The sequence below is a fragment of the Perognathus longimembris genome, chromosome 3 (genome assembly GCF_023159225.1).
Source record: "Perognathus longimembris pacificus isolate PPM17 chromosome 3, ASM2315922v1, whole genome shotgun sequence".
Classification (NCBI taxonomy): domain Eukaryota; kingdom Metazoa; phylum Chordata; class Mammalia; order Rodentia; family Heteromyidae; genus Perognathus; species Perognathus longimembris.
In genome coordinates, this window is record NC_063163.1 from 864,745 (window position 1) to 888,309 (window position 23,565).

The 23,565-nt window shown below is 68.6% G+C and overlaps 1 protein-coding gene across 3 annotated transcripts in view; it reads right to left on the bottom strand.

Moving 5' to 3' along the window:
• Positions 1-22,707, bottom strand: part of Mcf2l (MCF.2 cell line derived transforming sequence like) — a 33,738-nt gene extending 11,031 nt beyond the window's left edge. For all 3 annotated transcript variants that reach the window (XM_048341069.1, XM_048341068.1, XM_048341066.1), the window contains exons 1-20: positions 22,562-22,707; positions 21,909-22,058; positions 21,130-21,254; positions 19,743-19,857; positions 15,706-15,825; positions 14,916-15,107; positions 13,473-13,664; positions 13,077-13,236; positions 11,536-11,606; positions 11,336-11,412; positions 9,065-9,131; positions 8,476-8,591; positions 8,296-8,365; positions 3,723-3,815; positions 3,521-3,613; positions 3,122-3,247; positions 2,572-2,793; positions 2,265-2,357; positions 223-301; positions 79-145 (exon numbers count right to left, since the gene is read on the bottom strand). In XM_048341069.1, the coding sequence (XP_048197026.1) occupies positions 79-145; positions 223-301; positions 2,265-2,357; positions 2,572-2,793; positions 3,122-3,247; positions 3,521-3,613; positions 3,723-3,815; positions 8,296-8,365; positions 8,476-8,591; positions 9,065-9,131; positions 11,336-11,412; positions 11,536-11,606; positions 13,077-13,236; positions 13,473-13,664; positions 14,916-15,107; positions 15,706-15,825; positions 19,743-19,857; positions 21,130-21,254; positions 21,909-22,058; positions 22,562-22,672 (2,339 nt within the window). In that variant the 5' untranslated portion in view covers positions 22,673-22,707. The remainder of the gene's footprint in view (positions 1-78; positions 146-222; positions 302-2,264; positions 2,358-2,571; positions 2,794-3,121; positions 3,248-3,520; positions 3,614-3,722; positions 3,816-8,295; positions 8,366-8,475; positions 8,592-9,064; positions 9,132-11,335; positions 11,413-11,535; positions 11,607-13,076; positions 13,237-13,472; positions 13,665-14,915; positions 15,108-15,705; positions 15,826-19,742; positions 19,858-21,129; positions 21,255-21,908; positions 22,059-22,561) is intronic.
• Between the last annotated feature and the right edge of the window lie 858 nt (positions 22,708-23,565).

Here is a 23,565-nt window from a genome sequence, read left to right on the forward strand (position 1 = left end):
CCCCCGGAGGGCGCGAGCCTCCGCGGCCAGGCCGGCAGGTCCGCGTGGCGGAGCCCCGGGCGCGCAGCTGGTGCTCACCTGGTGCTGGCGGGCGCGGGCAGCGGCAGGCTGTGGCTCTGCTCCAGGCTCCGGTGCTGGCTGGCTTCTGTGGGGACACGCGGGGCTGAGCGCGCTGCGGAGGCCGCGGCGCGAGGGAAACGCGGGGGCCCCGGGCGGCCTCACCTCTGCAGGCCTGCAGCTGGCTGGTCAGCACTTTCCGGATCTCATTCACCCACGCTGCTTTAATCTCAGGGGTCGGCGCCTGGTCCCCAAAGAAAGCTGGGTGTGAGTACAGGGCTCCAGCTCAGGCCCCCGTGAACCTGGCTGTTTCGGGCCGGAGGAACGGGCGGAGGGCCGGGCCTGGGCGTGACTCCTCGCTGGAGGACTCTCTGCCCGGCGGTGCGGGATGGACTGGGCGTGCCGGGACCGCCTGAGGGGGGCCGTAGGACGATGACAAGCCTGACGCTCTCAAGTGGACGGCCGGGCCGCTCCGCCAGGCACCCGCCGTGCCCAGGGACCCACACTCCCTCTCGAGAAGGAAGAGGCCGGTGTCTCTGCCAGAGGCTGCCGCGGGAACCGGGCTGGCAGCTCCCCCGGGTGCCCCTCGGGCCTGGGCAGAGCCCTGTCCTCGCTTCTGCTCGGGAGGGGGGTTGGGAGAAGGGCCGTCGACCTGAGAGCAGCACTGGACAGCATGCGGGACCGTGACACCAGTGTGCCACTGTGCCCTGGCTGGCACTGAGTGCTTGTGTTAGGATCTGAGAGCAACTAGAAGACGCCACCCAGGCTCAGCCCCTCCCCCAGACCCCGCCCAGGCGTGGCTCAGTCCCTCCCGAGACCCCGCCCAGGTGTGGCTCAGCCCCTCCTAAGACCCCGCCCAGGCATGACCCAGCCCCTCCTGAGACCCCGCCCAGGCATGACCCAGCCCCTCCCGAGACTCCACCCAGGCATGACCCAGCCCCTCCCGAGACCCCGCCCAGGCATGACCCAGCCCCTCCCGAGACCCCGCCCAGGCATGACCCAGCCCCTCCCGAGACCCCGCCCAGGTGTGGCTCAGTCCCTCCCGAGACCCCGCCCAGGCGTGACCCAGCCCCTCCTGAGACCCCCGCCCAGGCGTGACCCAGCCCCTCCTGAGACCCCGCCCAGGCGTGACCCAGCCCCTCCCGAGACCCCGCCCAGGCGAGGCTCAGCCCCTCCTAAGACCCCGCCCAGGTGTGGCTCAGCCCCTCCTGAGACCCCGCCCAGGCGTGGCTCAGGCCCTCCTCCGTGGCTCAGTCCCTCCTAAGACCCTGCCCAGGTGTGGCTCAGCCCCTCCCCCAGACCCCACCCAGGCGTGGCTCAGTCCCTCCCAAGACCCCGCCCAGGCGTGGCTCAGTCCCTCCCCCCAGAACCCGCCCAGGCGTGGCTCAGTCCTTCCCCCAGACCCCGCCCAGGCGTGGCTCAGTCCCTCCCAAGACCCCCGCCCAGGTGTGGCTCAGCCCCTCCCGAGACCCCGCCCAGGTGTGACCCAGACCCTCCTGAGACCCCACCCAGGCGTGGCTGGGTCCCTCCTGAGACCCGGCAGGCATGAGCCAGCCCCTCCCAGGACCCCGCCAGGCATGGCTCAGTCCTGCCTGAGACCCCGCCCAGGTGTGGCTCAGCCCCTCCCAGGACCCCACCAGGCATGGCTCAGTCCTGCCTGAGACCCCGCCCAGGTGCGGCTCAGTCTCTCCTAAGACCCCACCCAGGCGTGGCTCAGTCCCTCAGTCCCTCCCGAGACCCCGCCCAGGCGTGGCTCAGTCTCTCCCCCAGACCCCACTCAGGCGTGGCTCAGTCCCTCAGTCCCTCCCGAGACCCCGCCCAGGCGTGGCTCAGTCTCTCCCCCAGACCCCACTCAGGCGTGGCTCAGTCCCTCAGTCCCTCCCGAGACCCCGCCCAGGCGTGGCTCAGAGGTTCACACAGAGCTCCTGGGGCCTTAAGAGGGCTTCATGGAAATGGTTCTGTCTTGCGTCCACCTCCTAGCTTCCTGCTCCCCACCGGGGATCTGGGTGAGCAGAATGGCAGGAGGGACCTTCCAATTCCAGGGCCGCATCCCTAGGACCCCCCTGGTCTGAACTTGTCCCCAGAGTCCATCTTGGACCAGCTCCTGCCTCTGAGCCATGACTCACAGGGTTCTCAATGAAGTCTCAACCCCTTCCTCGAGGCCCGAGAGCTCCCCCGCCCGGCCCGCGGGACGGGCCAGCGCCCACCTGGATGATGTAGACCTCCTCTCGCGCGTTGTACCAGATCTCAAACTTCTTGGCGTCCCCTTTCACGTTCTCGGTGATGCCAACGGCCGTCATCTGGCAAGGGCACAACCCGAGAGACGCCGGCAGGATCGTCAACCCCGTCTCATCCGGAGGGGACGGGGCATTTGGGGGAGTGGGGCTGAGGGACGGCAGGACCCCCACACACCCGTGTGCACGGAGGGGGGGCTGGGTGTCCCGTTTTCCCCGGCGTCAGGCGGGGTTTGCTGGGAGGGGGACGGGCCACAGACTCCCCCGCGGGCACACTTACGTTCAAGGACTGCTTGTAGCTGTAGGAAGGGGCCTTCTCGTAGCCCTCCCCGTTCTCCTCCCTCTTCTTGCAGAAGAGCACCGCCTTCTCGTGCAGGAAGAGGTGCCGCTGCATGGGCTTGAACCTGGCCAGCTCCTTCACCTTGGTGTGCCCCTTCTTGTGGTCCGTCCACACGCTGAAGGAGCCTTGCATGAGCAGCTTGCCCAGGTCGCTGAGGTTTCCCTGGAACACTCCACACACTCAGCACACACCCAGGGGGGCGGGGGCAGCTTTCCCACGCCACCTTCTAGGAACCCGAGACCGAGCCACCCGCTCTCTGGGGTGCCTGGCCATCAGGAACAGAGGTGGACGATCCTGGGGCTGGAGAGGCCCCCACAGACTCATGCCTGGATTCCTCAGCCTGGGGGCGTGGGGGCGTGTGGCTACACAGCCCCTGCGGTCTGCGTGTGTGTTCCGTTCCACCCAGGCCCGGGGGGCTCGGACGGAGTGAGGGGCTCCCGCCGGCCGCGCACCGGACCCCACCGGGGCATCCTCGCGTCCGGCCCCTTACGTCATAGCCGGTGATGGCGATGAGGTGCATGGAGTCGTTGACGGCCTTGAGGATGCCCAGGATGGAGTTCAGCGCCTCCTGCAGGTCCGCGGCGCCCTCGCAGTTCTTGCTGTACTTGAGCATCTCCTGGGGGCGCGCGGCGGGGGGGGGGGGGGGAGAGGAGGGGACGCGTTCACGCACGGACACCTCCGGCGCTCGGAGACGCGTTCCCACGTGAGGGGGACACGTGCCTCTCAGGCCCCCCCACGCTACCGAGCCCGGCACTCGGGCGCCCACAGGCGTCCGGATGCGCCAGGCAGAGGGGCTCCGAGAAAGTCCTGGAGCCGGGGGGGGGGGGTGCAGATGCCTGCCCGCGGGGGGAGGGGCCCGCCGGGGTGGGGGGGCTGGGGTGGGGGCCACCTTGAGCAGCAGCTGGTACTTGGTTATTCTCTGCACAGGCTTCAGCAGGTAGGAGTCCAGGCTCAGCTTGTGGTCCAGCTTCTTCTGGCACTCCTGGAACGGCCAAGCACCGGGCTCAGGCAAGGCCCTGCTTCTGTGGGGGGGGGGAGGGAGGGCCGGGGAGGCCGGGGGGGGGGGCCGGGGAAGCCGGGCCCCGCCCTACCTGGAAGAAGGGGCAGTCGGAGCACTGTCTCCACAGGCTCTCGGAGCGCGGCTTGTTCTGGCAGTACTTCTCGTAGATCTGGAAGTCCTCCATCTGCAGCCAGGAGGAAGGGGTGGCGGAGAGAGCGCGTGGGTACCCCAGACGCCCCTCCCGATCGCAGGGCCGGGGCCCGGCGTGCTGCCGGCGCACGCCGAGAGCCAGACCCTCCCGTTCACCGGCGGGGAGCCCCGGGTCCCTCCCCACCACCTCGGAGCACAGCCCCGTGCGGCCCAGGCTTGCCGGGGCTCTGGGTCCCGCCCCCTCCTGTTCCTCGGCCGCACGCATCTGTCTACCTATTACTATCAACCTGCCGTCGGTCACCTCCTAGCTGTCACCTATCAACCCATCTCCACCAGCCAACCAGTCGGTCACAGCATCTATCCCTCAACAGCATGCTCTCTTTATCGGCCTTCTCTCGCTGTTGACACACAACCCAGGGTCTCCTCAGGCCGTGTACACAGCGACGGCACGCCCGAGCCCTGTGTGAAATGGAGTCGTCTGTGGCTCGCTGCACTAGGCTTGAGATGGCTACGGGACAGCATCCATCTTTCTTCAAATAAGCCCATCTTTAAACCGTCTTGGTTCTCGGGTTCATGAGTCTGGGGTACCGGCAGCCATCGAACACGGGCTTTGGGGCACAGTTCTGGGGTGGGGATGCTTTGCGGCACGGCTGGGGGACAGAGGGGGTGCGGGCCGTAGGCTGTGTGGGAGCAGAGACGTTGGGAAAGCGGTGGTTTGGGGGCACAGATGGCTCCAGGCAGGGACAGCTCACGCAGAGCCCCTGACGCGGCCTTACAGGAGCGTCAGGCTGGGTCCGCGCCGTGCTCCTGTCCTCCCTGACACGGGGCCTCCAGGCCTGCCCGGCTTCCTGAGTCCTCCCCCCACTTCCTGAGTCCTCTCGACTTCCAGAGTCCTCCCCGGCTTCCCGAGTCCTCTCGACTTCCAGAGTCCTCCCCCGACTTCCCGAGTCCTCCCCCTGACTTCCAGAGTCCTCCCCCAGCTTCCCGAGTCCTCTCGACTTCCTGAGTCCTCCCCCTGACTTCCAGAGTCCTCCCCCGGCTTCCCCAGTCCTCCCCCGACTTCCCGAGTCCTCCCCCGGCTTCCCAAGTCCTCCCGACTTCCTGAGTCCTCCCCCTGACTTCCAGAGTCCTCCCCCGGCTTCCCCAGTCCTCCCCCGACTTCCCGAGTCCTCCCCCTGACTTCCAGAGTCCTCCCCCGGCTTCCCGAGTCCTCTCGACTTCCAGAGTCCTCCCCCGACTTCCTGAGTCCTCCCCCTGACTTCCAGAGTCCTCCCCCGGCTTCCCCAGTCCTCCCCCGACTTCCCGAGTCCTCCCCCTGACTTCCAGAGTCCTCCCCCGGCTTCCCGAGTCCTCTCGACTTCCAGAGTCCTCCCCCGACTTCCTGAGTCCTCCCCCTGACTTCCAGAGTCCTCCCCCGGCTTCCCGAGTCCTCCCCCGACTTCCCGAGTCCTCCCCCTGACTTCCCGAGTCCTCCCCCTGACTTCCAGAGTCCTCCCCCGGCTTCCGGAGTCCTCTCGACTTCCAGAGTCCTCCCCCGGCTTCCCGAGTCCTCCCCCGACTTCCCGAGTCCTCTCGACTTCCAGAGTCCTCCCCCGGCTTCCCAAGTCCTCCCTCGACTTCCCGAGTCCTCCCAACTTCCTGAGTCCTCTCCCTGACTTCCAGAGTCCTCCCCCGGCTTCCTGAGTCCTCCCCCGACTTCCCGAGTCCTCCCGACTTCCTGAGTCCTCCCCCTGACTTCCAGAGTCCTCCCCCAGCTTCCCAAGTCCTCCCCCGGCTTCCCGAGTCCTCCCCCGACTTCCAGAGTCCTCCCCCAGCTTCCCAAGTCCTCCCCGGGCTTCCCGAGTCCTCCCCCGACTTCCAGAGTCCTCCCAACTTCCCGAGTCCTCCCCGGGCTTCCCGAGTCCTCCCCCTCTTGGGTCCTCCCCCGGCTTCCCCTCCCGGGGGCCTCGCGGGGACACCTGACGCGAGCGCCGGCCCAGGAGGGGCCCCCTTCACCACGCGGGGCTGCGGGCCCTTGCGGTGCGGCCCACCCGGCGAGCTGGGCACACCCAGGAACGCGCCACCAGGGCCTCCGCGCGGCTGACCCTGCCGAGCAGCCCCTGGGGGCCACGGGGGAGGTCACCCCGACCCACGACGGCACCCCGAGGTCTCCAAGGGCCAAGCTCAGCCAGGCCCGCGGGGCTGCGCCGACCCGGCGGTTCCGGACGGTTGTGTACGTCATGAAGTGACTTCCCACACTGCCCCGCGGCGGCTCAGGAGCAGCCCGGCCCTCGGGCCTGAGGGCGAGGCGAGGCAGGGTCGGCCCCCTCCCCCCCGCCCCCCCCCCCCCCCCCCCCCGCCCAGGTCTGTGACCTGAGGGGAGAAAACGTGGCGGGGAGGGCACCCGCACCCGCACCCACACCCTCAGACAAGGCAGGAGGCGGAGTCAGGGCCAGGCCCCGGGCACACGACGCCGCCCGGCCTGGGAAGGTCCCCGCCCCTCGCACTCGCAGCCGGAGACGCCCGCGTCCCCGAGCTTGTGCGTTACGGGGTCCTCTTTCTGAAAGCTAGCTGTGCCTCTTCGAAACTCCCCTGTGCCCTGCCCAAGCCGCGGTCTCCAGGCGCCTGCGCGGGCCTGAGCTCCGCGCTTGTGACGGGGACTGCCGTGGAACTCGGGGTCCCGGGGACTGAGCACCTGGGGGGACGTGGGGGGCTGGGGGTCACGGGGACTGAGCGTGGGGGGCTCAGGGTCCCGGGGACTGAGCACCTGGGGGGACTGAGCGTGGGGGGCTGGGGGTCCCGGGGACTGAGCGTGGGGGGCTCGGGGTCCCGGGGACTGAGCACCTGGGGGGACTGAGCGTGGGGGGCTGGGGGTCCCGGGGACTGAGCGTGGGGGGCTCGGGGTCCCGGGGACTGAGCACCTGGGGGGAGGGCATGGGGGGCTGGGGGTACCGGGGACTGAGCGTGGGGGGCTGGGGGTCCCGGGGACTGAGCGTGGGGGGCTCAGGGTCATGGGGACTGAGCGTGGGGGGCTCAGGGTCACGGGGACTGAGCACCTGGGGGGAGGGCATGGGGGGCTGGGGGTCACGGGGACTGAGTGTGGGGGGCTTGGGGTCGGGGTCACGGGGTCTGAGCACCCGGGGACTGAGCGTGGGGGGGCTCGGGGTCCCGGGGACTGAGCACCTGGGGGGGCGTGGGGGGCTGGGGGTCACAGGGACTGAGCGTGGGGGGCTGGGGGTCCTGGGGACTGAGCGTGGGGGGCTCAGGGTCACGGGGACTGAGCGTGGGGGGCTCGGGGTCCTGGGGACTGAGCGTGGGGGGCTCGGGGTCCTGGGGACTGAGCATGGGGGGCTGGGGGTCTCAGGGACTGAGCGTGGGGGGCTCGGGGTCCCAGGAACTGAGCGTGGGGGGCTCGGGGTCGGGGTCACGGGGACTGAGCACCCAGGGACTGAGTGTGGGGGGCTCAGGGTCCCAGGGACTGAGTGTGGGGGGCTCGGGGTCCCGGGGACTGAGCGTGGGGGGCTCGGGGTCCCGGGGACTGAGCGTGGGGGACTCGGGGTCCAGGGACTGAGCGTGGGGGGCTCGGGGTCCCAGGGACTGAGCGTGGGGGGCTCGGGGTCCCGGGGACTGAGCGTGGGGGGCTCGGGGTCCAGGGACTGAGCGTGGGGGGCTCGGGGTCCCAGGAACTGAGCGTGGGGGGCTCGGGGTCGGGGTCACGGGGACTGAGCACCCAGGGACTGAGTGTGGGGGGCTCAGGGTCCCAGGGACTGAGTGTGGGGGGCTCGGGGTCCCGGGGACTGAGCGTGGGGGGCTCGGGGTCCCGGGGACTGAGCGTGGGGGACTCGGGGTCCAGGGACTGAGTGTGGGGGGCTCGGGGTCCCAGGGACTGAGCGTGGGGGGCTCGGGGTCCCGGGGACTGAGCGTGGGGGGCTCGGGGTTGGGGTCACGGGGACTGAGCACCTGGGGACTGAGTGTGGGGGGCTCGGGGTCCCGGGGACTGAGCGTGGGGGGCTCAGGGTCACGGGGACTGAGTGTGGGGGGCTGGGGGTTCCGGGGACTGAGCACCCAGGCGGAGGGCGTGGCGTCCTGGGGACTGAGCGTGGGGGGCTCGGGGTCCCGGGGACTGAGCGTGGGGGGCTGGGGGTTCCAGGGACTGAGCGTGGGGGGCTCGGGGTCCCGGGGACTGAGTGTAGGGGTCTCGGGGTCCTGGGGACTGAGTGTGGGGGGCTCGGGGTCCCGGGGACTGAGTGTGGGGGGCTCGGGGTCGGGGTCCCGGGGACTGAGCGTGGGGGGCTCGGGGTCCTGGGGACGGAGCGTGGGGGGCTCGGGGTCGGGGTCCCGGGGACTGAGTGTGGGGGGCTCGGGGTCGGGGTCCCGGGGACTGTGCGTGGGGGGCTCGGGGTCCCGGGGACGGAGCGTGGGGGCTCGGGGTCCCGGGGACTGAGCACCCGGGGGGAGGGCGTGGGGGGCTCGGGGTCCCGGGGACGGAGCGTGGGGTCCCACCCCCGCGACCCGCGCGCACGTGCCGTACGTACCCGCTCCAGGAAGCAGCGCCCCACCAGCTCCGGGCAGTCCATGCAGCTCTCCAGCTCCCGCAGGAAGATCCTACGCAGAGGGGCAGGCGCTGGAGCCAGGAGGGCGAGGGGGGCGGCCCTGGGCTCCGCGGGGCGGTGAGGGGGGCGGGCGGGCGGGGCGGGGGGTGGGCGGCGGGTCACCTGTTGTGGAAGTGGTAGATCTCCTCCATGTTCCCGAACAGCACCTCCTTCTTGTGGTGCAGGCCGGGGGAGAGGAGGTGGGCCACCAGCGGGTTGTCCATCTCCGCGGCGTAGCCCTGCGGGAGGGGGGACGGGTCAGCCGGCGGGGGGCCCCCCCAGCCGCGGCTCCGAGGGCGCGTGCGGACGGCTGGGCCGGCTCCGGGTTGGGCGGCGAGCCCAGGGCGGCGCGTTCGGCCGCCCCAGCGGGCCCGGGTTCCGTTCTCCACGCCGCAAGCCCGGGCGAGTTACCCAAGCCGCCGTGCTCCCGATGGTGACTGGGATTGGAAGCGGCAGGCGGCCTGCCTGCGGTGGCCGGGGCCTCTCTCTTCCCAGACACCCCGGTTCGAGGCCGGCCTGCAGCCCTCTGCCCCAGTGCACCATGGGGACTGGCTCAGCGCCTCCACCGCCCGGCCTGGTGCTGGAACCTTCCACGCGCCCCCCATCGAGCCTGCCGGGGGGGGGGGGGGTCAGGCGAGTCTGTGTGGGGCCGCCTTCCTGTTCCCTGTGCGGACCCCACCTGGCCCCCTCCCCCCCCCGCGCCCAGGCTCACCTCCAGGACGCAGAGCAGCTCCTCCACGTAGGCCCGCTCCGTGTCCAGGAGCTCGTTCATCACGTGCCTGTGGACGGAGCGGGGAGGGGCGGCGGTGGGCGCTGGAGGGTCAGCGGGGGCGGCCGGGCCTCAAGGAGACGGGGCGCGGCCTCGCGAGGACCCCTCGGGGTGAGGCGGAAGGGCCGGTGGAGTCGAGGGTGGACCCTCCCCCGGCGGCCCTTCCCCCGGCCCCTCACCCCTCCCGACGGCGGCTGGGCCCGCTCTGCGGCCCGTGAGCGGTGACCCCGCCCCTCTCCTGCCTCCTGGCCCCACGCGCACCGGGGCCGGTCGCGCGCGGGTCACCGGCAGTCCCTCGCCCTGCGCACGCCGAGGCGGCAGGGCCTCCCGGGACCGGGGCCGGCGCGGTCATCCTACCCCCCGCCTGTGCTGTGTGCGAGTCCTGCGTGGACAGGTGGCGGGGGGAACAGCCCAGGGCCCCGGGCCGCACCCCGACAGCCACGGAGGCCGCCCCCCCCAGCCACGGGGGAGCCCGCGTTTCTGCTCTGCGCGCCTCGTCTGCCTCTGCCCCCTCCGCGTCCCGCGGGAGCCGGGGGGTCGGCCTCTGCCCCCCCCAAGCCGGGCCGTTCCGACTCTGGAACGCGCCTCCCCCGCTCCGGCAGAGGGGCGGCGGGAGGGGGCCGCCTGGCACTCGCGGGCTCCCATGTCCAAAACCTCCCCTCCCCCCTAGCTTGGCACGGCCACGGCCGGAGGGGGCCAGCCCGGGGTCCCCTGGGGCACAGGCAGGGTTCCCTGGAGGAGGTGCTCGGAGAAAACACCAAGGCCAGAGGCCGTCCAGGGGCGGGCGGACACACGCGTGCACACACACACACACGTGTGCCGTGGTATCTGACCGTCACACACACACACGTGTGCCGTGGTATCTGACCGTCACACACACGTGTGCCGTGGTATCTGACGTCACACACACGTACCATGGTATCTGACCATCACACACACGTGTGCCGTGGTATCAGACCGTCACACACACGTGTGCCGTGGTATCTGACGTCACACACACGTACCATGGTATCTGACCATCACACACACGTGTGCCGTGGTATCAGACCGTCACACACACGTGTGCCGTGGTATCTGACGTCACACACACGTACCATGGTATCTGACCATCACACACACGTGTGCCGTGGTATCAGACCGTCACACACACGTGTGCCGTGGTATCTGATGTCACACACACGTACCATGGTATCTGACCATCACACACACGTGTGCCGTGGTATCAGACCGTCACACACACGTGTGCCGTGGTATCTGACGTCACACACATGTACCATGGTATCTGACCATCACACACACGTGTGCCGTGGTATCTGACCGTGACACACACACACATGTGCCATGGTATCTGATGTCACACACACGTGTGCCGTGGTATCTGACCGTGACACACACACACGTGTGCCGTGGTATCTGACCATCACACACACGTGTGCCGTGGTATCTGACCGTGACACACACACGTGCCGTGGTATCTGACCATCACACACACATGCCGTGGTATCTGTCACACACACGTGTGCCGTGGTATCTGACCGTCAAACACATGTGTGCTGTGGTGTCCGATCATCACACACACCGACTCACATGCACACACACGGTACCATGGCGTCTGACCATCACACACACTCACACGTGTGTGCCACGGCGTCTGACATCACACACACTCACACGTGTGTGCCACGGCGTCTGACCATCACACACACTCACACGTGTGTGCCACGGCGTCTGACCATCACACACTCACACACACACACCGGCCACGGTGTCCGACCTCCTCGGGACGTCCCCTCCGGCTAGCGCACCCCCCCCCCCCCGTCCCCGCCGCTCCGGGTTTCTCCGGCTGGCGCGTCCTGTGTTTGCGTGGACGGAGGCCGGAGGCCCTTCTGCGTCCCGGGCGAGAGGGCGGGGCAGGGGCCGCCGCGCGGGGCGCACGAGGCTCCCTGCGCCTCGAGAGCGTCAGCAGACCCGACCGGCGCGCCTGGCCGGGCCCTGCGGGCTGCGGGGAGCCCCGTGCGCCCCGTGACCTCCGGGGGCCCTCGGGAGGTGGGGGGAGGGCCGGGCGGGGCCAGGCCCAGGCGAGGGGAGCCGCGGGGCGTCAGGCCGCGGGCGCGGTGTGGACGCTGTGCCCGCCGAGGCTCCGCGCCCGGCTCCGCGCCCGCCCCCCCTCCCCCGCCCCCCCCCCCCCGTGCGGCGGGGGCCCCCCCCACGCACCTGCGCAGCACGGCCAGGCTCTCCTCCTCGTCCCCCGCGGAGCCGGCCCGGCCTTGCTGGCTCTCGCTCATTTCACTCTGAGGAGAGAGCAACAGCACCAAGGTGGGACGCGGGGCGGCGCCGCCCCCTCCCGAGGGAGGGCGTGGCCCCGCGGGGGGGGGGGGGCTGCGGCTGTGTCCCCCTCGAGGCCCGGGCCTCACCTTGGCCCTCCGGTAGGGGCCCCTCCGCACGCCGCCCTCGGAGCTCGTGTTCTCGGATCCTCGCCAGGTGCCTGTTGAGGAAAGGGGGGGGGGGGCGGGGGAGGCATTAGCTCTTCCTGGAGGGGGAAACATACCCACCGGGAAAAAAGGAAAAGGCCCCTGGATGAGAGGAAAGGACAGGAATGGAGAAGGCGGAAGGGGGGGTGTCAAGAGGTGGGTAAGGCGGCAGAGGGGTGGAGAGAAGGCTGGGGACCCCCTCCCCGCAGCCTCTGGGGTGGGGGGGGCCTTGGCCTGAGGGGCACGGGGCAGAAACGAGGCAGGAAGGTGGAGGGAACAGAGGCAGACGGGCGAGAGCGAGGAAGGCCCCCGGGTGACCCGCGGGGCTCCGTGTGGTGAGGAAGCCGTCTCCTCTCCTCTCCACCCACGGTGCACGAAGGCAGAGCCCGGCTCTCCAGGGGCTCAGGCCCGTGGCCCACACGAGACACTCCACGTCCGCTGACCTCTGTCCTGTGACAGAGCCAAGCGGGGAAGGAAAGGAAACGCAGGGGAGACAAGGGAGACAGGAGACGGAGTGGTGTCTGCTGTGGCTGCGGAGAAGATCTGGCCGGGGGACAGGGACGGGGGACAGGGCCAGGGGACAGGGCCAGGACAGGGCCGGGGGACAGGGCCAGGACAGGGCCAGGGGACAGGGCCGGGACGGCCAGGACAGGGCCAGGATAGGGCCAGGGGACAGGGCCAGGACAGGGCCATGACAGGGCCGGGGGACAGGGCCAGGACAAGGCCAGGACAGGGCTGTGGGACAGGGCCAGGGGACAGGGCCAGGGGACAGGGCCAGGACAGGGCCAGGGGACAGGGCCAGGACAGGGCCAGGACAGGGCCGGGGGACAGGGCCGGGGGACAGGGCCGGGGGACAGGGCCGGGGGACAGGGCCAGGGGACAGGGCCAGGGGACAGGGCCAGGACAGGGCCAGGACAGGGCTGGGGGACAGGGCCAGGACAGGGCCAGGACAGGGCTGGGGGACAGGGCCGGGGGACAGGGCCGGGGGACAGGGCCAGGACAGGGCCAGGCCAGGGCTGGGACACAGGGCCAGGACACAGGGACAGGGGACAGGGCCGGGGGACAGGGCCAGGGGACAGGGCCAGGACAGGGCCATGACAGGGCCGGGACACAGGGCCGGGACACAGGGACAGGGCTAGGACTTGGCGTCCTAGTTGGGAAAGGCCAGAAGGCTGGAGCGGCGGAGCCAAGCGAGGGATGCCGTTTTGGCAACGGCAGGGACCACGGGTTCCGGGCGGGAGGGAGGGGGCATCGCCTGAGGAACTTGCCCCAGCAGCCCGCCGTATTCCCAGCGCTGTGCCCTCCGCAGAGGCCGTGCGCCGTGCGGACAGTGACGGGCAACGTGGCGGGGGGCGAGGCCTGGCGAGGTTGTTGAGAAAAAGGTGGGGGGGGGGGAGGGCGGGAAGACCAGCCGAGCCCTGGGCTGCAGTGGGCGGGCGGGCGGAGGGGAGGGCCGCCCATGGGGCTTCCCCGGCGGCACCCACCTGGGGAGGGGCAGGGAGACTTGGCGTGGGCTTCGGGCCGCGGGGCCACGGGCTGCACGGGCCGCGTCTGCTTGGCCGCCAGCTTCTTCAGGCTGGCCTGCCTGCGGTGGAACATGTCCTGCATGCTCTCCTGCTTCTGGAGGACCTTCTGCACGTGCTCCTGAAACGACACCGCGTGGATGGAGGGGGGGCCGGCCGCGCGCCCGTCCCGAGGCAGGCAGAGCTCGCGCGGCGGGCCGGGCCTCCCCGCCGCCCCTCGGGAGAGCTCCGGACCCCGAGCTCCGGCGTGCCCCGTCTGTGGCGAACCCCAAAGGAATCTCTCCCACGCCCGCACGCGGCTCCCCCCCCCCCCCCCCCGGACCCGGGGCTGCAGACGAGAAGCTCGGGCCGGGTTACCATGAGGTCCGGGTTGAGGATGGACTCATAGTCCTTGTAAATTTTATTGAGCTCTTGGATCTTCTTCTCTGCTCCGGTCTCTAGAAACTTCTCGATCTCCCGGAGGGCGGCCTCGGCGCCGTCCTGGGACTGGCATTTGTCCACGGGCTGCGAGGCCAGCAGGTAGATGCCCTCATCGCACCACTTCATGGACTGGAAACAGAGCAGCGCCGGCGGGGTTTGCCCCTGTCCGTGTCCCCCAGCCCGCCACACCACCCCGGCCCCCCACGTCCGCGGAGCCACCCACCGGTGGGGACAGCCACGGGACGTGGCCACGGCGGGGGGTGGGGTGGGCGCCTCTGGCTAGACCCGCGCTGCTGGGGGAGGGCAGCGGCCATGCCGTGACGGGCCAGGCCGAGCGCCCGGGCTGAGGCGGGAGGGAGCCCCGTCAGGGTTGGTACTGCGTGGACCCGCCGACCGTGAGGAGCTCAGAAAGGAAGGGGGTGCCCCAAGACCAGAGAGGAGGGCGCTGGGCCAGGACGTGGTGTGGGACTCAGGGGCAGCTCCTCCTGTCGGGTCGGTGCAGTGGGCAGACAGGAGTGCGGGCAGAAGGAGGACAGGAGTGTGAGGAGGAGGACAGGAGTGTGAGGAGGACAGGAGTGTGAGGAGGAGGACAGGAGTGTGAGGAGGACAGGAGTGTGAGGAAGAGGACAGGAGTGTGAGGAGGACAGGAGTGTGAGGAGGAGGACAGGAGTGTGAGGAGGACAGGAGTGTGAGGAAGAGGACAGGAGTGTGAGGAGGACAGGAGTGTGAGCAGGAAGGACAGGAGTGTGAGGAGGACAGGAGTGTGAGGAGGACAGGAGTGTGAGCAGGAAGGACAGGAGTGTGAGGAGGACAGGAGTGTGAGGAGGAGGACAGGAGTGTGAGGAGGACAGGAGTGTGAGGAAGAGGACAGGAGTGTGAGGAGGACAGGAGTGAGAGGAGGAGGACGGGAGTGTGAGGAGGACAGGAGTGTGAGGAGGACAGGAGTGTGAGGAGGAGGACAGGAGTGTGAGGAGGACAGGAGTGTGAGGAGGGCAGGAGTGTGAGGAGGACAGGAGTGTGAGGAGGAGGGCAGGAGTGTGAGGAGGACAAGAGTGTGAGGAGGACAGGAGTGTGAGCAGGAAGGACAGGAGTGTGAGGAGGACAGGAGTGTGAGGAGGACAGGAGTGTGAGCAGGAAGGACAGGAGTGTGAGGAGGACAGGAGTGTGAGGAGGACGGGAGTGTGAGGAGGAGGGCAGGAGTGTGAGTAGTGGGAGGAGGACAGGAATGTGAGCCGTGGGAGCACAGCGGTGTGAGGAGTGGGAGCACAGCGGTGTGAGCAGTGGGAGCACCGCGGTGTGAACATTGGGAGCACAGTGGTGTGAACAGTGGGAGCACCGCGGTGTGAGTCGTGGGAGCACCGCGGTGCGGCGGGCTCCTACCGTCTCGAGGAGGCTGTGCAGCTCCAGGGCCTTGCCGAGCAGCTCCCTCCTCCTGCCGATCTCGGCCGTGAAGTGGTCGCAGAGGCCCTGCAGCTCCTGGCACTTGGGGTGAATGGAGTCCACGGCGTAGTGCTTGTTCTCAATGAGCTGCTGGCCCTCGAGCGACAGCGCTCGCGCCCTGTCCACAGCCGCCTGCCAGACACAGCCCCGCACGGGGAGTCAGCTCCGCCACCCGCAAGGCACAGCCCCGCACGGGGAGTCAGCTCCGCCACCCGCAAGGCACAGCCCCGCACGGGGAGTCAGCTCCGCCACCCGCAAGGCACAGCCCCGCACGGGGAGTCAGCTCCGCCACCCGCAAGGCACAGCCCCGCACGGGGAGTCAGCTCCGCCACCCGCAAGGCACAGCCCCGCACGGGGAGTCAGCTCCGCCACCCGCAAGGCACAGCCCCGCACGGGGAGTCAGCTCCGCCACCCGCAAGGCACAGCCCCGCACGGGGAGTCAGCTCCGCCACCCGCAAGGCACAGCCCCGCACGGGGAGTCAGCTCCGCCACCCGCAAGGCACAGCCCCGCACGGGGAGTCAGCTCCGCCACCCGCAAGGCACAGCCACGCACCGTCCGTGGGCTCGGCGGGTTCTGGCCCCACCCTAAGGGTTCCTGACTCAAAGGTGGGGCCCCTAATCCCTGCAGCCACCCTAGGCCCGGGACTCCCGCTGGGGTGGCCGACGGTGGGGGTGCGGGGCCCTCCGGTCGCCGCGTGGCGGGGCCCCTCCACCCGCCACCCCTTCTCACGCTGGACTTGGCCTCGAAGCTGCTCAGGTCCTTCAGCAGGTGGTGCACGTGTGCCAGGCTGTTGCCCACGTCGGTGAAGGTGGCTATCTTCTGGGACACCGAGTCCAGGGCCGCCTTGACCTGCGGTGGAGGACGGTCATCTCAGCACCCCGAGCCCCGCGCAGGACGCCCAGGCGAGCGGCAGGGAGGCGGAGAACCCAGGGAGCGGAGAACCCAGGCACCAGCCCGGCCTCAGCACCTGACAGTCTTCTCTGCCCATCCTGCCGCGTGCTGGAGCGACGCGGTGGGGCCACTCGGTGGAGGGACATGGCGGAGGGACGGGGCAGGGGGATGTGGTGTGGAGATGGGGAGGGGGACAGGGCGGGGGGACACGGTGGGCTGTGCACTGGGGCCAGCCCATTCTCCATGTTGGGGTGGCAGGGGGCTTGCTTCCATGGCAAAATCACTCTTGTCTCACAGTTCCAGAACCCCCAGGAAGACAAGGTTCACTGTGCAGATGTTGTGCTCCAAGTGAAATTGTGCCCACCCGGCTCTAGATGTATGCAGAAGAGTTAGATCGGCTCTAGCTGTATGCAGAAGAGTTAGATCGGCTCTAGCTGTATGCAGAAGAGTTAGATCGGCTCTAGGTGGATGTAGAGGAATTAGATACGGACCGTACATCACAGGCACACAACCACTGATGCCATCCATCTGGACCTATGTCGAGACACACAGGGCAACTACTCAAAGAGCCACACAACGAGACTAAACGCCACAAACAACATTCTAGAAAATGTCTAAGTGACCGCAGGAAGGCAGGGAAAAGAAAAATAGAAATATCACAAACAAAATGCAAAACAAATGGACACGTGGAATCCCTACATCCCTCCTGAACCCCTAAGTGCGCCGACCGTAAGCCACTGAATTCAGCCACTGAAGGACAGAGCCTGGCGGGGAGGAGGGGGCACGGCCAGCTGATGGCCGGCAGGGGCCTCGTCCAAGCCACAGCGCCACAGGCAGAAGGCAACGGGTGGAAACGCAGCCACCAGCAGGCGAGCAGGAGAGGCTGGGTGAACACCAGGGAAGATGCAGGAACTCTGGAGTCACAGGGACATGGAGGGAGCCCTTGTGACAGGGATCCTGCGTGTGCGCCCGTCAGCGCATGGAAGCATGTTCCCCAAACCTGGCGAGGTGTGGGGGGGAGGCAGGGAGCCAAGACCGCTTCCACTTTGACCTAGGGCCTCAGTGACTCTAGGCCAAGTACAGCCACAATCGATTCAGAGCTCAGTACCAGAACCCAGCCTGGCGTGATGGACATAACAGATGGTGTCACACACAGCAGAGCCCCCTCCACCTCGGGGCGTGAGCACACGCTCCCAGTCAGAACACATTCCGGGGCACGAGATGAACCCCCTAATCCAGAAATGAAACATGAGAACCGTGCTTGTCTCTGGTCACAGTGACTCAAAGCTGAAGTCAGGAATAGAAAGGTAACAGGAAAACTCTGTGAACACTTAGAAATCAAACGTATACAATCAAGAGGGGCCAAGGGGAGGTTTTAGGGAAAATGAAATAAGTGAAAATACAAATATCAAAATTTGTAATGATGCAGCTAAAGGAGTGCCAAGAGGAAAGTTCATAGCATTTTATATACACATATATGTATGTATATGTGCATATGTGTTTCTCTCTCTTTCTCACACACACATTAGAAAAGAAAATTTTCTCAAGTAAATAATGTAAACTCCCCTTCAAGAACCCAGGAAAACACCAAAACAAATCCAGAGGAATGGAGATAAAACCAGAAAGTAATCAAGTGGAAAACAGATAGTGATGAAGAAAACCCACAAAATACAGCAATGGATCTCCAGCAACACGACCACGGAAGAGAAGAAGAGAGGTAGCACATCGCCGGGCTCTGCGGTGAGACCGGGGGCTACCACTGCGGAGCCCTCCGGGGAGAGGAAGGGGGAAAGCATCCGGACACGCGCCGCCCACCGCCCAGAGGGGACTGGCTCGTGACACTGCACGGCCACCTCTCACTCCGGGTGCAACAGGTCATCACGGCAGCGCCGGACGGGTTCCCTGGAGAATCCCACCAACGCAGAACGCTGTGCAACCTCGCGAAAGCAGCGGGCAGGGAGCACCGCCCTGCACCGCACGGCTGACGCCTCCCAGGCCAGGAAAAGAAGACAGCTTTCAAGAAAGAAGAGAACGGCGGGCCAGCGCCCCTCCCTGAGCACGGATGCGAAAACTGCTAGCCAACCACTGTCCGTAGACTTGAGCAGTGTACAAAAACAACTGAGCGCCATGCCTGAGTTATTTCGGAGACACAAGGCTGGTTCGGACTGTGAGAGCCAATCCTACCCCCTGCCACATCAGCAAATCCAAGTCGAAAAACCACAGTCGGATCAACGCAGGCAGAAAAGGCATTTGCTCCACGGAGCAGGCTGCTTAGCATTGTAAGATCTCCTGGAGAGCCAGGACCAGAGAGAAACTTCTGAGGTTGATTTAAAAATCACCTACCAAAACCCTGCAGCAGGGCCGGAGGGAGGCGTGGCTCAATGGTAGAGTGCTGGCCACGCCACGTGGACTGGCAAGCGTGTAGAAACCTGCATGGGTGCCTGCCCACACCACGCAGATTGGCAAGTGCGTGGAGACCTGCACGGGTGCTTCAGCCAATCCCTACGGAACTCTCCAGCAAAGCTTAGCTGTGGCTAAGACTAATCACTTTAAAATTTATAAGGACAAAGGAATCAGAGCAGCAGAAAGATTTTTTTTGAAGACTTTGTCTCCCCAGTTTGAAGACTTAGCAGGCGGCCGTGCAAGTTGTGCACGTGTCTGAGAGACAGACGGATAGACAGAGTAACACGGAGAAACCGCAGCAGCCGGGGACACACATGCCCACTGGGGGCCCGACCAGGGCGGGAGGGAATCGCCGGGAGAAAGCTGTGATGCAATCCGCATAGCTGACGAATGAACTCAACTGGGTCAGTGACTTCAATAGAACACTATAAAAATGGAGAGGGGAAGTTAGGGGGGGCGTACTAAGGATCCAGGACTCTTGAGTGTGATGGTTAAATGGAAAACTGATCCACGAGAATCATCAAAACAAATAAACAAACAAAAACTGGCTCTCTGAAAACCTGTTTTTAAAAAAGTGTGGAGAGAGAATCTGAGACTGGGGAGAGACGTTTGCAGCCTGCACATCTGACCCAAGGCTGCTGTCGGCCAGGCATAACCACACGCCATCGGTCCAGCCGTCCTGCAGCCGGGGACACGGCCGGGCCGGGGACGGAGTCCTGCTCTCCACCCGGCCTGGCCTGGGTCTGATCCTCCCATCGCCGCCCCCGCGCGGCGGGTATGGCGGGCAGGATCTGCCCTCCCGCCTTCGTTCTGTTTCTGAGGCGGGATCTCACGTCTCCCAGGCCGTCCTCGAACTCAAGCCCCGACCTCCACCCATCTCCCCAGCGGCTGAGCTTACAGACGCGCGTCCCCCTGCCCGGCTGGGCGGGCGGCTCCTGAACATCTACACGCGCGGTCCCTCTGCTCGGCGACGGTCCGCCGGGACGCAGGGCCCGAACGTCCCCGGTGGCCCCGTCCCCGGTGCTCAGACCCCGGCAGGACGCGCGTGTGGTCCAGCGGGGGGGACGGTGAGCGTGGATCCACCGCGCCACGGCGCCGCTCCGCCGGATGAAGGGGGGAACCCCGGCTACCCGGGCGAGAGCCGGCCCCGCTCACACGCGTGTGCCCCGCACGTGGCGATCTCCACGCGGCGGGAGGGAGTGACGGGCCGCCGCCGCCGCCGCCCTCCGGGGCTGAGCGGGTGGCTGCCGGGGCACCGGCGGGCCTCGGTGTCTGGGCTGTGGCTAGTTACCGCCGGAGGCCCGGGGTCTCCCGGGTCGGCCCTGACGCATGGGTGGGGGCCTGTGCTCGTCTCCAAGTGCCAGGGAAGGGTGACCTGCTCCCGCGCCCTTCCTCGGTCCCCTGGCCCGGCCCGGCCCGGCCCGGCACTAACACGGCCCCGCCCCCCCTCGCCCCCCGCGCCCGGCGCTCACCTCCCGGAAGCCCTGCTCGAAGTGCCGCAGCTGCAGGCACTGCTCCAGCTTCTGCTGATGCTTCGCCCAGAACTCGTCGAAGGCTGCCTCAGTTTCATTCAGCTGGGCCAGGAGCCTGGAAGAGAGTCACAGAGCGGTGAGTGGACAGCGCCCTCCGCCAGCGCCCGGGGCAGGCAGGGCCCACGACTGCACCCGCCAGCGCCCGGGGCAGGCAGGGCCCACGACTACACCCGCCAGCGCCCGGGGGAGGGCAGGACCCACGACTGCACCCGCCAGCGCTGGGGGGGGGGCAGGGCAGGGCCCACGACTGCACCTGCCAGCGCCCGGGGGAGGGCCCATCTCCACCAGCCCTCACGGACTCCACGCTGAGGGTGTGCAGGTGGGGCCCATGGTCCCTGGGGTACAAATGACAGGCACCCCTGACAAAACCCAGCCCCGTGCCTCCCTTCCTGCACCAGTGCCGTGGGTGTGGCGCCCCTTGGTCCTTCTCGATCACGACCGGGGCAAACCCCGAGTCCCGCTCCCAGCCTGGGTCAGGGCGGAGCGGCAGCTGCCGCCGGTGGGGAGGCCGGGCGCCGGCGCTGGCCCTCCACGTCTCCCCCCTGCTCCTCTGCTCACCCCGGCTGGCACCCCCAGCCCTCCCCACCCTGCAGGCTCGCCCCGCGGGCTCCAGGTGGCAGATGAGGAAGACGTTGGTGGACCGCCTCCCCGTGGTGCAGGTGCCCAGTCCAGTGGGAACCGCTTAACCAACACCTGCTCCGAGCCCCCGGCTCAGCCCCGTGTCTCTGGCAGAGCCCCCCCCCCGCCCCCATCCCCGGCAGAGCATGCCCGCCCTGCACGTGGCTGGTGGGAAAAGTCCACTAGAGAGCTGAGCGAGCCGCCCGGGAGGCGGAGCCATGGGCCTGTCCCCCTGTGGGGAGGGCAGGATGGGGCGGGCAGCGGGGTGGTGGACACCCCCCCAAGTCCCAGGCACTCGCTGGCCCGAATCCAGCAGTGTTCTGTCCTGCGCTCCGTAGTGAGGACGGACACTCACTGGAGCCAGACACCACCCCACCTGTACCACCACCACCCCACCTGTGCCACCACCCCCCACCTGTGCCACCACCACCCCACCTGTGCCACCACCCCCCCCACCTGTGCCACCACCCCCCCACCTGTGCCACCACCCCCCCACCTGTGCCACCACCCCCCCACCTGTGCCACCACCCCCCCACCTGTGCCACCACCCCCCCACCTGTGCCACCACCCCCAGACCCGTGCCTCCAACCAGGCTGACACCACAGCCCCGGACCACGTTCCTGCCCTGGAGGAGCCCTTCCACCTCCGCCCAGAGGCTGCGCGCAGGGACGTCTGCGCTCCCCCGGGGCCCCTCGGGGCCGGGCCTCACCTCTGCACGGTGGCCTGGCTGTCCAGCTGGTCCTGGTTCAGGCTGAGCGCCGCGCTCTCGGCCAGCGGCTCCCCGAGGCTCGCCAGGATGCCGTGCCCCTCCTTCAGCGCCCGCCGCAGGTCGTCCTGCGGAGAGGAGAGGACGCGGCCTGGCCGGGCAGCCCCCGCGGGCCCCGGCCCCGCCGGGCACTGCGCGTGGTGGGTGCGAAACCGCCCGTCACCCGGGAGCGGGGAGGAGAGCAGCCGCCGGGCGCGTCGCTGCGGTGGGCGGCGGCAGGGCTAGGGTTACAGTCGCCCGGGGCGCAGGATTAGGTAAAGAGGAAACCAGAAACCGGCTCCGCTCCCGCCTCTCCCGCAGGGGGCGGGGGCCCACCGGGCGGAGCGGGGCACGGTCCCCGAGACGCCAGCCCGTGCCGACCGCTCAGAACCCCCCCTCTCCCAAGCCAGCCGCGGAGCTGACCGCGGCGCGAGGGACTCAGAGAGTGCGCACGAGAGGCCGTGAGCGGGAAAGCCGACCGCGTCTGGCTTCGCGGTCGCCGGTGAGAGGACCCGGCGCGGGCACGGCAGCTGCCCGCACCACAGTTCCCGAGGCGCCACCCGGACCCACGGGGAGCCGCGCCGCCCAGCCCGGCGCAGTCCCCGAGTCTCGCGCGGCGGTGAGAAGCCGGGTCCGGAGCTGCTCACGTCCCCGGCGGATGCGGCCCGGCGCCCGTCTGCCCCCCTCCCGGAGCTGGCCGGCGGGAGCCGGGCTCGAGCCGGGGCCCAGGGAGCCGCGCTCACCTTGGCCTTGCCCTTCTTCTCCGTGTGGGCGCGCAGCACCGCGCGGGTGGACGGCACGTCGTTGGGCAGCTCCGTCTCGGCCAGCTCGGTCCCGAAGGCCTGCAGCATCTGCGCCGTCTGCTTCACCATGAGGGCGAAGCTCTCTATGGCCTTGGAGGAGAGGAGCGCGGTCAGGGCCCGGCGCGCAGCACCGCCAGCCACGCCGAAAGCCGACACCCGTCAGGACGGTCCTCGGGGAGGGGAGCCGCGGAGCGGGCCGCGCACGCGTGTGCAAGGAGCGGCGAGCCGGGCGCGCGCGCGCGTGCAGAGAGATGCCTCCTCAGGAATGCACCATCCGATTTACAAATACCCCCAGCACCAGAGTCCTTCTGCCCGCCCGCCCGCCCGCCCGTCTGTCCGTCCGTGTCCCTCCTTGTTAATGAAGTGCCAGCCCTCACGGTACAGCGTTGTCTCCGAGGACCAGACAGAGCCACGCCCCGAGTCATTGCTGTCTCTTACTGCTATTCTTTGCAATGACTAAGGTCCTCGGAGACCATCGCCTCATCCTGGGGCGGAAACTGGGAAAGGCTCGGTCGTCCTGCCGAAGCCGTCCCCGCGGGGCTGACGCGGGTCAACGCGGGCTCGGCGTGGGGCGCGGGGCACGGGGCACCCACCGTGCGGTGGCACAGCCATCTGGAGTGGCAGTAGGCCAGGGTTCCCCCGAGGTCCTCGGTCAGCTGGGACTTGTCGATGTAGCCATGCAGCTCTGGTACTGAGCTTAGCATTATGACCTGCGGGGACGAGGCCCGGGTCGGCGGCACCGGGGACCGGGAGCCGGCCTCCCGCCCGGGCACCGAGGCTCTGGCCCTCCGTCCGAGCCGGCTGGCCCTGGGAGTGGCTTCTTCTCTCCAGGCCTCAGTGCTCTTGTTGGTACACTGGGCACACACACACACACACACACACACACACACACACACACACCGTAGCCTGGGTCGCACTGGGCACCGCCGAGGGGCGGGGGGGGGGGGGGAAGCCAGGGCAGAGAGCCTGACCGACGAGGTGCCGATCGCGGGTACCTGCGGGCCTCCCGGGAGGGGCGCTGGGAGGCACCCTGCACGGCGCCCGCGTCCGCGGAGGAACACGGACTTCGTGAGCAGCCGGGTCCCACAGAGCAGGCTGGGGGGCGAGGCCGGAGGGCTATCTGATACCGCGCCATGTATTATTGAGTGTGCATGCGAGCAGGGACTCTCCGTGTGGGCGACCTTGCGGGGGGAGGGGGGTCACCGCTGCCCCATGGGGGACGCACGCGGCGTCTGTGGGTGGAGGGCGGGGCTCCCCGGCCCCCCCCCCCCCCCCGTCGCTGGTGCCCACACGGCAGGGAACTGCTCAGCGGTGCCCGTCGGCGGGCCCAGCCCGAGAGCCCGCGTAGAAAGCACGCCCGGCTGCCGGGCGAGAAGGGCTCGTTCCGCTCATCCTAGCCGCTCAGGAGGCTGAGGTCGGAGGATCAGGAACTGAAGCCAGCCCGGGCAGGAGAGTCCAGGAGACGCTTCCCTCCCACGCACCAGCAGAAAGCCACAAGCGGAGCCGTGGCTCACACGCGCGGAGCCACGGAAGCTTGGGAACGGTGGCCGGGCCCTGCGCTCAAGCCCCAGGACCGGCACACACGCACGCTCACGGA